This window comes from Centruroides sculpturatus, unplaced genomic scaffold (assembly GCF_000671375.1).
Source record: "Centruroides sculpturatus isolate CEXI.00-Female unplaced genomic scaffold, Cexi_2.0 scaffold1084, whole genome shotgun sequence".
Classification (NCBI taxonomy): Eukaryota; Metazoa; Arthropoda; class Arachnida; order Scorpiones; family Buthidae; genus Centruroides; species Centruroides sculpturatus.
In genome coordinates, this window is record NW_019385296.1 from 115,686 (window position 1) to 130,280 (window position 14,595).

General features: G+C 26.6%; 1 protein-coding gene across 1 annotated transcript in view; it reads right to left on the reverse strand.

Moving 5' to 3' along the window:
* The window catches only part of LOC111637289 (laminin subunit alpha-1-like), a 136,137-nt gene that overhangs the window by 113,213 nt on the left and 8,329 nt on the right, over positions 1 to 14,595 (reverse strand). Inside the window, exons 2-3 of the mRNA XM_023382763.1 lie at positions 14,032 to 14,158; positions 6,487 to 6,640 (exon numbers count right to left, since the gene is read on the reverse strand). Coding sequence (XP_023238531.1) covers positions 6,487 to 6,640; positions 14,032 to 14,158 — 281 coding nt within the window. The remainder of the gene's footprint in view (positions 1 to 6,486; positions 6,641 to 14,031; positions 14,159 to 14,595) is intronic.

Sequence of the window (14,595 nt, forward strand, 5' to 3'; positions counted from 1 at the left end):
AATACTTTTGAGATTTTTGTAGATAAGTACAGCCCAGATAGAAGTGGACTAACAGAGACATTTGGTCCAAGCTCCAGGCACATAAGATAATAAATTTTGAGATTCTCTATTTAAAAAACTTGATACAAAAGTGATATAGATAGTTTAGTTTGATTAGTGGTGAAGAATTTGGTTTTATTTCTTTCATTGATTTTATTTGTATATTTTTATGGCTTTCATATAGAGTCTACATTTGCAACTAGCACAGACTCTATTTTATTATTAATACTTACAAGCTCTGGATGAATATGTAGTAGGAATTTGGTTTTTTACTTGAAGCATATTTCAAGTAATTAAATTATTTACTTTAGTAGAATTCATAGCTTTGTAAATGAAAATATGTATCATATAGTTTCAAATTATGTAAATAAAGATATGTTATAATGAAAAATATCTCTCAGACTTTTGTGGAATAATTTTGCATTTTTATGTATTGTACCTCATTGAAAGTATCCTTCCATATAAAAGTATTCTTAAAGTATTCTAAATAATCTAAAGTAAACTATCAAATTATTTTAAAGTGTCCTACCATATAAACATTCATAAAATTATCATCATAAGTGTTTATTCTACAAATTTAATTTAAAATTATTACTGATTATAACTTTGTGATTAAAGCTTATATAATTTATATAAAATTTAACTACATTAATCATTTAATTTTCTCAACAAAAACAATTACTTTGATACATGGAAACATCAATTGTTTTTCTTAGTTGGAAAATGCTTGATTTAATGTTAATTTGCTTTAAAAAATGAAGCATTAAACTAATAGTCTTATGTGTATACAACATTTTTTTTTTAATTTTAATTTTAATACATAAATTTAAACATCAGAGAGAAAACTCTACACTAAAATTCTAAAACATAAAATAAAAAAAAAGGTTACAAAATTTTCTTTGGTCACGAAACTGCACTTCTCCATTAAAATTCAGAGCAGGATCCAATTTTAATTTATTCTAAACTAACTTTCACTTTAAAAAACTAGATCAAAACAAAGATTTTTATGATATAAAGTTACACAATTTAGTTTTCCTTTTAATTATTTTATATTTATAATTATTTCACTAATTAATTTATAAAAAACATAATAAATAATTTAATTATATCAGGAAAAAAATTAGCAACTTTATAACTAAATATTTATAATATAAATTTAGTTTATAGTTTGTTAAGTTTATTTATTAGAAGATAATTTTGTTTTGATAGAAATGAATGAAGTGGAAACAAAAATTTTAAATTGTTTCTATGGCATTTACTAATGTTTATATTATATGAATGGATATAGAAAAAAATTGATTAGAATTTCATCTATTTATAGTTTATATGATTGATAAGAATACAAGAACATCCATACATGGAACTTCCTTGTTTGGTTTTGAAATTTGAACTTCTGTCCACTTCAATAATCTGATCCCAACAAGGGAACTAAGGTTATGAGGTAGAAAATACGCAACTTCAAGTGGGAAAAAGTAACACGATGCCATTCAATCACAATTGGCATTCCATTGGGTGCCAATTTATGACCCTATAACTTGCTGACATTGCAAAATATCAGGTTGTTCTGCTATTTAAACTTGTTTTAGAATCAAATGAATTAATTTCTCTCTAACTTATCTTCATTAATAAATAATAAATGGGAGAAGATAAGGAAATTTTAAATCAATCTTTTCTTTATGAGGTTTCTTTTTTTCCTTTATCTGTTAATCTCACTTTCTCTTGTGTTGTTTATATAAAAGTCAATTAAGAAAATGATATTGAAAGTATTTGTTAGTTACACTTTTAGATAGAAAAGATGCAAGTAAGGCCATTTAAAGCAGGTTAAACTTATAAATAAAATCTTGCGGTTTTTTTTTTATATATATAAATTTTTTTGGCTTTAAGAGAAGGGTGAGTCCCCATATTTCTGATTGACCCAGCCCATGGCATGTTAGAGGCCCTGATCAATGACATAAATCACTTTATGGCTTTCGTGACAAAAAAAATCAACCAAGTAACCACAAAATTTAAATTTTTATGTTTATACATGCGTGTATGTGAATGTATTTTTGAAAGAAAGTATTAACGTTATGGAAATTTTACGATTTTATCTCTTTGGTTATTTAACTGAATTACTTTACTTTTATTTCGAAGAGTTAAAGGTTATGAAATTTAAATTAAAACGATATAAAATAACGTAGATACATGCATATTAATGGCCATAAAGGTAAATAAAAAAAAGGGGCTTGTAAATAGAAATTATAGTAACAAAATAAAGATCTGGTTAAGATAAAATGCCAGAATTTTATCTTGAAGATAGATCTTAAGTAGATTTTTAAGAATAATTTAATACCTTTTTTAATCCAATGCCTAAAAACGCACTTTAATATGTAGCCTACACGTCGAACCTTAAAGGTTCACGTAAAGTTTACATTAAAGCGCAAGGATCGCACGTAAAGTGCACGTTAGAGCGCAAGGATCGCACGTAAATGATAATAGAAACGAAAAAAGCTGCTCTTCAACACGTATTTTACATATTAAAGTTCAAGAAAATGCAATATGCATCTAGCATTTACAGTTTACAAAAGAATTTACACAAAAAAATCGAAGTATTCACGCTTAAATAGTGAGTAAAAAGCTCGAATAAATTGTTATTAGAAACAAAAACAAACATTTAAATTAAAAAATAAAAAAAAACAGAAATTACAATACAAAAATCATTATCATTTTTGTTTTGGCATTAAGTTAGTATAACATTAAAGAAAAATGCCGACCGGAAAATTTGAAATTCCTTTTATTCTCAAGAGTTTTTTTAAGCGTTAAGTACCGAGTTGTTCTTAACAAACTTGATTAATAACTATTCTTTGAAGAGGTACAAAAGCGGAACCGGATAAGTTTAGATGAAGTGACTAATTATGTAGAAAGACAGATGTTGGACTTTAAACTTCGCCGTCGGACAAACTTTAGGCAGATGTATGAATGAAAGTTTTGTTACATTATCAATGGCTTGTCTGTCTACCAATATCGCGAAGATCGTTCACGGTTTTTGTCGACTGTCACACCTGCTGAGAATCGTTTTTATTTATTCTACCCTTCTTATAATGATAGTTTGATATCTAAAGTCAAGATCTAAATTCTTCAAATTTGTGTATTAAATTAATAAAATAACTAAATATAATGTTAAAATTGTTCAAATTTAAGTGATTAGTGACAAGATAAACTTGGATATCTAATGCTTAGTAGCAAGAAAACTTGGATGTTTAATTCAAGAAATACTAAAAGGATCATTTTTCTTCCTTCCTCCGAGAAGATTTGATATCCAACTCGCGAACAAAATTATTTAAATAAATAAATTTAAGGTTTTGCAGCAGGAAACAGCAAGAAAATTTTAGATATTTAATCCAAAAAATCAAAAAAAATTGTATTCTGTCTTTTTCCCCCTCTTCCTTCATTCTCCACTTCTTCATTCCACTTCCCCCTCTTCCTTCATTCTCCACATATATAAGAAAATTTCATATCTGAACTTGAGATGAAAATTCCGAAAATTTGCGTATTTAATATTAAAATAAATAAATTTTAATTTTAAATTCTTCAAAATTTTGAAGTTTAGTAGTAAAAAAAACAATTTAAATGTTTAATAATAATAAAATATTTTAAAATTTTATCTATTTTTCCTCTTTTTCACTAAAACTTCATATCTAAAGTTCAGATTTAAAAAAAAAAAACTTTTGGAATTAAATATTAAAACTTATTTAAATTCGGATTTTAATAGTAAACTACGGGTATTTAATTCTAGAAATATTAAAAAATTATAAAATTATTTTTTATTTTTATTTTCTCGCTTATCTTCTACTAAAAAAATTTATACCATGTCTAAATTATAGAGCAACAGTCTACAAATTTACATGTTTAATAATGTTAAAATTCTTCAAAATTTAAATGCTTAATTGCAAGAAAAACTTTGAATATTTAATTTAAAAATTATATTTAAAAAATCACATTATTTTTCCACTTCAATAAAAATTTTATATCCAGGGAATTGCTTGAAGGAAAAGAAAAACCTGCTAATAACCCGCTCCTATGGGAGCAGCCATTGCTCCATAAGCGCTTTTTAATTGCAATTTAAAGTCGGCATATAATCCGCACCCCTTCAAATTGTCATTTAAACACAGATAACCCGCGGAAAAATATGGCAGATACGAAAAAATTCTATATTTATCAGCATAATATCTAAAATTTTATATTAAAATCAGAAAAATTTGAATATTAAATACCAAAAAAAAAAATCTATTTTTATTCAATTTATTTTGCTATACCCAAACTGAAGATCAAAATTCTTAAAATTTAAAATACTGTATTAAATTATAAAATAATTAAATATAAAATTAAAATATTCCAAATTTAGGTTTTAATAGCAAAATGAAATTGGATATTTAGTAATAAAAAATATCAAAAACTTGAATTATGTAGTTCCTTCCTTTCTACCAAACTTTGATATGCAAATTTGAGATCAAAATGATAAAAAATATGAATATTTAAAAAACAAAAAAAAATGATTTAACAGAAAAAAAATCGAAATCTAAAATTCGAATTTAATCTATAAAAACGTGGATATTAAATATTAAAAAGGGTATCAGCCTGGCGCTCCGGGAATCAGGGATCGAATCCGGGCGAAGAACTTCAGAAATTTTTCATGGAAAATCTATACTAGATATGTCAGGCCCCATCCTTTACAATCCGATCGCCTCCCATTGTGGGCCTGGCCGAATTCACAATGGAATATGGAAAAAAAGGCATTCTAAGTGCCCACAAGAGGAAAAGAGTTAAAATATTTCTTCCTCTCCTCTTTTGGGGTAATTTACTATTAAAACTATTAAAACTATTGAAATTCGAATAATTGTTAGCAAATTTGATTATTTAATTTCTACAAAAATTAAATTTAGTTTTAAATTATAAAAATTGGATTTTAACCGTCAAAAAAGATAATTTTTTTCTTCTTTTTTTTAAGATAGTTTGCAACACCTAAACTAGAGATCAAAACTCTTAAAATTCGTTTATTTATATAAAAAATAAATAAATAAATAAATATCTNTCTGAATAAGTGAAGTAATAGCAGAGTTAACAAAGCTCGGGGGTTGGAAAGCAGTTACAGGGATAATATCTGGCCCTCTGTTGTTTTTGTGGTGCACCGCAAAAGTTAGCTCCGGATATCTATGCACTTCTAAATCTAAAAAGGAAATTGTGTTTTCTTGCTCCTCTTCTACAGTGAAATTTATAGAAGGATATATTGAAGCTAGCATTTGAATAAATTTGTCTAAATCCTCTGCAGAACCATCCCATGCAAGCAAGATGTCATCGACATATCGTAGATACATGATGGGATAGTGGATTGTTAAAGGTGCATGGAAAATACGATTCTCTATATTCCTCATGACAAGTTCTGCTAAAATAGGTGACAAGGGGGAGCCCATTGGTACACCCTGGGTTTGTTTGTATATTTTGCCATTGAATTGAAAATAGTTGTTTTCTGTGATAAATAAAAGAGCTTCACGCAAATGTAATACATTTGATATGGGGTGTCCAGAACTCAGTAGAAGTGCATTAGCCAGCATGACAGCTTCAAAATGTGGTACCGATGGATATAATGAAATAACGTCTATTTTGTATAACCGGTACGAGTTAGTGGGAAGGTTACTTAGTGTAGTTACAATGTTAGCTTTAGCATTTAAAACGGCATTGGTTACTAAGTTGGAGGGTGGTACTAAAGCAGAGATATGTTTTGCCAGTGCTGTCTCGAGGAAATATGTAGGATGGGAGCGTTTATTAATCAACGGTCTTAAAGGCCAAGTAGGTTTATGTGTCTTCACTTCAAAGAATAATCTTGGGCAAGCAATGTTCGTTGGCGGCACTATATTTTCATTTATAAATATTGTTTCTTTTTACTGTTATTGTTTCTCATTCATACTACTACTATGCTAATCTTTTGGAGGTCTGAGTTATTAATAATGTAAAAAATGTATGTTATCTTTAGTCTCTATGTACAGTTTAGTCTCTACAGGGGAGTGCCACAATGATATCTCATACCACTTGAAAACCTTGCTAGGGCCTCCCCTGACAACATCATAATACTTCTCATGTTTACTACTAAATGTACCTTTACTAAAAGTACTAAAGATGCAGTAACTCTACATTGATAAAGATGTAAAAGAAAAGCTAAATGATCTACTAAATTATCAGGCTATTTTAGCGTGTAAAGATGCTGCAAGAAAAAATGATCAATTTGTGAGTGTCCCTGTTAGAAAAAGGTTAAAACCACTGACATAAAGAATAGGAATAATTGAGTTTGAATCTTAAATCTTGGATCATGATGATTCTTTTAATTTTTTACTACTTTAATTAAGTAGTAAAAAAGTCATTCATCTGAATAATTTTAGTTAAGATTTTGATAAAGCTCACACATAAATTTACCTGTTTGAGATCAAGTGTAATAGTCACCCATTCAAACTGTTTTCCATTTTGTAATGTTGGACTCTGCCACCATCTATTAGTACCATCAATGGCATTTGTAATTGGATGTCGTTTCGATGGATTACTTGCATCACAGATTCCACATTGAGGCTCTCTATAAAACAAAATTTTTAATTAATTTATTTGTTTATAATTACTTTATTTACATAAATATTATCTAATTTTATTACATTTTTATTTAGTAGACTTCAGTTTATGTTAATATAAAACATTTGATAAGTATTTTATTTACAGTATATTATAAATAAAAGAGAAACTGCACAGAAGGATTATTATATTATTTATAATAATGCTTTCCATGTATAAAATTTCATTAAATACTATAATTTTGATGAGATAGAGAAGTAATATTCAAATTGAAATGATGCTTCATTTAAATCAGTTTTCCGAGCTTTTTGGATTTTTCTAGTTTTCTTCAAAATAAAGTTTTGTTCCCCTTGTCTTCCAATACCTCAGCCTCCCTTGCCTTCCAATGCCCACACCAAGTGCTGTCATAGGGAGGCACAGAAAATGCAATGATAGATCATTTGTGCAAAAAATAAAACCCAATTACCTTATTACTACTTATGACCACTTTGAGGGTGGCACTTCCACCACTCCTAAAGTGACAGTAGCACTTTCTTTGGAATTCACTGATTTAAATCATGATTTAAGTAATCAATGCAAAAATGTAATTTGTTTATCAACACAAATAAAAAAAAAAATAGATATTTTGCTTCTATAAGAATAATTTTCTACCAATAAGTTTTATTAGAGAGAATTTGTCTCACTTAATATATGTCTAATAATCTGACATGAAAGTTGCAAAAGATGTCAAGAGACATTTTAAATAAACTTTGATTATTAACAGTGAAATTTAAGATTAGATAACTAACAAAAGCAACTCTTCTTCATTTTACTACCTAATTAAAGAATAACAAATGTAATCCAATACTTTTAATCAGGAAAATGTCAAGCAATGTCTATCTTTTGCAAGAATATATTAACAATTCTCTTACATTTAAAGATGCTTTTATCACTATACTGTTATTGTAAATCTGTGTAAATAAAATAAAATTACATAATCTATGCAGCACAGATAATTTGATTCATCATCTAACATGTAACATAAATGCTGTATGTCTAAGTTTTACATTACAACTTAGTCAGTCAGTTCTGTCTTGATTATGTATATAATTATTTCAAATAGTCAATATTTTATGAAAAAATATGTTATATATTGGTGCATCATACAAATTGCAAAAGTTTTATATGACTTTATTTTTAAATTCTCTGCAAAGCATACAAATTTATGTAAATATTTTAAATTAATTTTTAAATTGATTCATTTCATAACATAATTCAAGCAATGTAATTTTCTCAGTACTAATAATACAGAGTAGTAAATCCTTGCTAAATAAAGAAAATAAAATAAGATCCCAGCATGAGCTAAAAAGGAAAACAAAGGAAAATAAACAGTCCAACTAAAAATAAAAATATGTCCTTTGAAACATGTAGTGGAATAAAGTTGAAAGTAACAGTTCTTGTTTCAGTTTTATTTCTTTAAGATATAAATCTTAAATATTGAAAAAAATTCTGTAATTAATTAATTTCATATATTTGTTATATTTTGTTCCTGTATGTCTTTTATTCTGTTGTGGGCATTAAAAAGGCCTTTAAAGCAGGCCTATTATTGGTATCGCTGGGTCTACAATGGGCTACAATGGCTACATGGTGTGGGACAGGACCCCAACATATCTGGATGGACTCCACTTCAAAAAATTCNAAAAATATCTCTCAGACTTTTGTGGAATAATTTTGCATTTTTATGTATTGTACCTCATTGAAAGTATCCTTCCATATAAAAGTATTCTTAAAGTAGTAGGAATTTGGTTTTTTACTTGAAGCATATTTCAAGTAATTAAATTATTTACTTTAGTAGAATTCATAGCTTTGTAAATGAAAATATGTATCATATAGTTTCAAATTATGTAAATAAAGATATGTTATAATGAAAAATATCTCTCAGACTTTTGTGGAATAATTTTGCATTTTTATGTATTGTACCTCATTGAAAGTATCCTTCCATATAAAAGTATTCTTAAAGTATTCTAAATAATCTAAAGTAAACTATCAAATTATTTTAAAGTGTCCTACCATATAAACATTCATAANCATTTTTATGTATTGTACCTCATTGAAAGTATCCTTCCATATAAAAGTATTCTTAAAGTATTCTAAATAATCTAAAGTAAACTATCAAATTATTTTAAAGTGTCCTACCATATAAACATTCATAAAATTATCATCATAAGTGTTTATTCTACAAATTTAATTTAAAATTATTACTGATTATAACTTTGTGATTAAAGCTTATATAATTTATATAAAATTTAACTATATTAATCATTTAATTTTCTCAACAAAAACAATTACTTTGATACATGGAAACATCAATTGTTTTTCTTAGTTGGAAAATGCTTGATTTAATGTTAATTTGCTTTAAAAAATGAAGCATTAAACTAATAGTCTTATGTGTATACAACATTTTTTTTTTAATTTTAATTTTAATACATAAATTTAAACATCAGAGAGAAAACTCTACACTAAAATTCTAAAACATAAATAAAAAAANTGGCGGTTCTATATAACCCCGCGCGCTTATCAAGCCATCTGGTCCAATATGTCAGAAAAGGATAAGAGTAACTAATTCACTAAAAAGTTGGCATTTAATTAACAAAGAGAAAAATATAGTAAAAAGCACTTTTTCCTACATTTCAGTCCTATTTGGTTATTGCTAGGAAAAGAACAGAAGACAGATAATATTCTGAATGAAATAATACATTTGTTTATATTCTCTGTGTTGAAGCCATGCCTTTTTTATTTTTATTTACTGGTATGTTATGTTTTGAGCAGTGGCGTACCGTAGTGGGGGTGGCAGGGGCGGCCCGCCCCGGGCGGCACTTTTTAGGGGGCGGCAAAATTTCACGATAAATAATAATAATGTCTTGTAAACATTTGAAACATCCTTATCTATACTTGCATCGCGCCTACGATAGTGCTATCGTCCAGACAGTCCGGGAATCGGCTTGCTGGGTGAATTAGTAACTTTTTGGTCCGAGGAAATCCTGCGAAACCTGTTGACCTTTTTTTTCTTTTTGTACGATTCATTCGCGTTCATATACACCACTAATATCCAATAGAACTATTTTAAACAGGTCGCTGCACTACCACCGAATTTTTCATTGCTTGTTCTGTGACAAAAATGAATTTTGGTCCTTTAAATTGAAATACCTATGTAAGGGGGAGCCGAAATTTTCCTCCGCCCCGGGCGGCTGACACCCACGGTACGCCACTGGTTTTGAGACACCATGAAGTATTGACACTAGACACTAGACTTTTCCACATCCATTTTATTTTCTTATACACTTTACACAGTCTTTAAACTAATTGTTCTAAGTGCCAATAAGTGTTACTGGCTGATGCCCCTCATCTGTTGGTTAACAATATTTATATTTATCAATACATAATATTAGCAAAATATCTCTTTACAATTTTTTTTCCTTTTTACTCATACCTGATACATGTTCTTTACAGCAATTTTTATTCTATTGTTGACTTACATAAAACCAAAACACTGCCAGGTACTGTAAATTATTTAAAATTTCCTAAAACTATATATGACACTGAATTTTTTAATAAATATATCATACATACCACAATGTAATTTTTATTTAAAGAATTACTCACAGAGTTTCATCTTATACATTGGACACAGTACCAATAATACTGCATATACCATCAAACCACAGCCATATACTACTTAACACAAGTTTAGCACTCTGTGAATCATCTTGCAAACTGCACTTATACATTAAATAATTTGCATATATGCATTTACACATCTGTAATTTGCATATTTATTTATTCAATTTTACAATAATTTACAATTGTCATTTATTTTAATACTTAAATTTTTATTAAGTTTAATTATAAGACCTAATAATAAACTTATTATTAGATCTTATAATTTCAACACTTTCTTTAAATTTTCTACTATGAGTATTATGTTCATGATGTAGAATTTTTATATTATTTTTATCTATATTTCAGTTATAGAGTGTACAATGTTCATAAAAAACAGAATTAATTCTATTGTATTTCAAATCGGTAATACGTTCTTTTAACCTAACTTTCATTTTTCTTTTTCTCTCTTCTATGTAAATTTGAGAATTATTGCAGGTACATGGGATAGAGTATAAAACATTTGTTATTTCACCTATATCATTTTTCTTAATATTTATTTATATAGTAGGTTATATATATATCCGAGATTGACAACATGTCCAGAATTAAAAGCAATTCAGGAATGACACCACTGGATAATACAGTAATACCTCTATTTTCATTGACTTCAGTTATTGTCAGTTTCAGTTTTTGCTGATTTTTTTTGCAGAAAATTTGTTTCATTTTTTGTCAGCATGCCCCAGATTTTGTTGGTATGCCTATATGACCTCCTGCTAATTTTGCAAAAACATAGGGTGCAAACCCAAGCGTTTTCATGCTCAGTGTGGCATTGTTTCTCATTGTGTGAGCATAACCCCATGTGTCTAGCACAATAATTCCATTGCTTTCCTTTCCTTTTACTTCCACCATGGAACCAAAGAAAGTTTCCAGAGCCAGCAGCCCTTCGAATGCCATGTTAAATGCTATGTTAAATGCTATGCTAAACATTCATTTATTCTTTACATTAATCTTTTACATTCATTTTATATTAATTTCTTATTGTTTTTAGTATTAAACACAATATTTATTCTCTATAAAATATGTTTTTGGTATGTATTTTGGAATATCTAGAATGAATTAATTGGATTTACATTGATTCATATGGAAATAATTGCCTTGGTTTTCATTGGTTTCGGATTTTGTTGATTGTTTTGGACAGATTATCGACGAAAACCGAGGTATCACTGTATATTGTAATAACTAACCTCTTATGCATGACCATTTCCCAAATTGGTTGATTTATAAATAAATAGTAATAGTAATTTCTGAGTACACTAGTGAACTATCTTAATATAATCATGGCATTGTAGTGAGTGTAGCCTACATTTTAAAATATCTCTGTCATAAAAGTTCCTCAAATATACAAACATATGAATTGTACTTTTGAAGAATCGATGAAAATGAAATATTTTCCTGAAACTGGAACACATTAACAATAAACAACTCAACACTTTTCATTCTTTTTCCAGCAAAAAACTAACAGAACAAATGTGTTTGGCCGCTTTTAGGAGACAATTTCAAATAATTTTTAAAACCTGAGGCAGGTTGCTAAAAGAGGCCAAAAATGTCTGTTCCATTAGTTTTTTGCTGGAAAAAATACAGGAGGTATTGAGTTGTTTATTGTCAATGAAAATACTGTAGTTTAAATCTTCAATTTATATTTATTTTAATGAACAATTCTATAAATTATTCATTAAAATAAAATGGAATGTTATATTAAAATCAACCAATAATTGCTTTATATGACTACTTTAAATTATTTCTTATTTAAAGTAATTCTTAGATTTATTTATTAAATTTTAAAAAATTACAAGATGATACATTGTTTATATTTTATTTTGCTTTAATTTGAGTGTAAATTTTCAAAGATTATTTTAATAATTAAAGTAAAATCTTTATTATTATTACTTAAAATTATTCTTCATACAGTCCTAAATCCAAAAAAAAAAACTTTGCACTATTATAATAATAATGATAAACAACTGCTAAAATTCTGGTTATTAAACAAATTGTTTAATGAAAAACGTTTTTGACCAAGTCTTTGGTCATCTTCAGCTTACAGAATGAATGGAATCTGTAATGACAAAGTTATGATCAAAAACATTTCTGATTAAATTATCTGTTTGGTAATGAGAATTTTAGCAGTTATTTATTATTTTTATTCTTCATACAATCTATTTATCTTTACAAAAAATAAATAAAATACTATAATCAAGTTACTATTTACAAACTATACTGAAAAATTAATATTTAAGAATGTTTTCAGACTTCAGTCTTAGGTTTTGGTTTACTAACAAAATATGCTATTCCTAGAGCAAAACTATTAACATTCCATACAAAAATCTTTAAATTAGTGAATATATAAACAGTGACTTGTTTAGCTTTGTTTATTTTCATTACTTATTTTTATAGACCATATAATAAGTAAATTTCAAAAATTAATTAAATGAATGTAAATTGAAACTATTTCTCATAAATTTTTAAAGTTGTGATTTTTGTCAAATTTAAACTGTTTTGGAATTAAAATCTAAAACGCTTTTATAAATAAGTATTAGATTATAAAGATGGATACATGAAAAATAACTTAAATACTAAATGAAATTTTCTTATTTTTAAAGAGAAATAGTTACAGATTGTTTTATTTAATACTCTCTTCTTATTACAATAATTAAATTTTTTTTAATATAAAAAATATATATGTAGTGTTTAGAAAAATGATAACATATAAACATGGTATGTCTACTAAACAATAATTACTAAACACGATAAATAATTTTCTGAACTTTGTATGTTAATGATTATGTATTACATTTCATGCAAAATATGGAATAGCCAGAAAGTCCCCTGTGCATGATTTTGCCTTGGTTTTCCAGTTAGAAAATCATCTTGATAACAAATTCAGTGAACAATGGATGGATATGGATCAGATATGATATGGTGTTCTTTAAATTAGACTTAACATAATGTGGTAATTTACTTTAAATCATCATAAAAGAGAAAATTTTTCAAATTCTGCTTTATAACTCTTATACCAAAAATGATATTAATAAGCAATTGTTACTATGAATAATATCAAGAACAACATTGAAGAAAATTAAGATTTATATGGGGAATGGAGACAGCATATACATAATTTCTAACTATAATGTATAGAGATTATTCTGAGCTTATGAATATAAATATAGTAGTAGTATATTAATATATAAACTGATATAATAAATCTCAAAAATCAATTGTACAATAAATTAGTTTGCTATATTTATGTTTGAAAATTAATAAATCTTGTTTACAAATGCAAAATTTTCAATTATTTTAAACATTAATTCAAATATTCAACCATTAAAGGAATATTAGGTTATTTTATTTATAATATTGTAATATATGTAATATGTATATACTTTATAATGTTATATATCACAGCTGGCCAAACCATGTCACAAGAGTCATACATTGCCTATCAGAAATATGAGAGCCGCACTCCTATTGAACTGTATTTTATGTTATATATATATAATACGAGGAAGCCTATTTAGTTATGCAAAAGTACATTTTTTATATTTTTGTTTCTGTTTTTATTAAGAAAAATTTTATTACGTTAATATTGCAAGTGATATTTAATTTATAATATAATATGCAGAGTCTTCTGTGGTTATCAGAAATATAATTGATAACAATTAGGTTTAAATATTATATTTTTATGTTAGTGATTAGAAAATTTACCGCATAAAAACATGCTCCACAAGTTTGCAATAGTTTTCGGGTCCTGTTTCTCCACAGGTTGCATTTGTAGTAATTTTGGCACTTGTCGCTAAGTTAAATACAGAAGGGAAGAGACCTTTTTCTGAATCTGTAATTCAAAAATATAAAAATAAAATCAATCTTTTATAATTAAAATAAAGTTATTTATATCTAAAAAATTATAAGTTTTATTTATGTATGTGCTTACTCTTTTTTATTTATTGTTTTAAATAAAAGAAATAATTTAAAAAATTATACATTATAATGGATTTTTTTTAATCATACATCTGGTTGGTTATCTTTTCAATAGTATTTTTTTTTCAAATATTCTCAAATTTCTTTCATTGTTTTTTCAATGTTTTCAGTTTTTTTTTTTTATTCTCAGACTTCTTCTTTCATTATATTACAAGGTCTGTAATATAATTATGGGAATTTTGAAACAAATGTGTGCTTACTCTTATTACATTTTGTATCTCTGAATAATTTATTTTAATTTAAAAATAAAATATATTTATAGTATTATAATATAATCAAAATATATATATT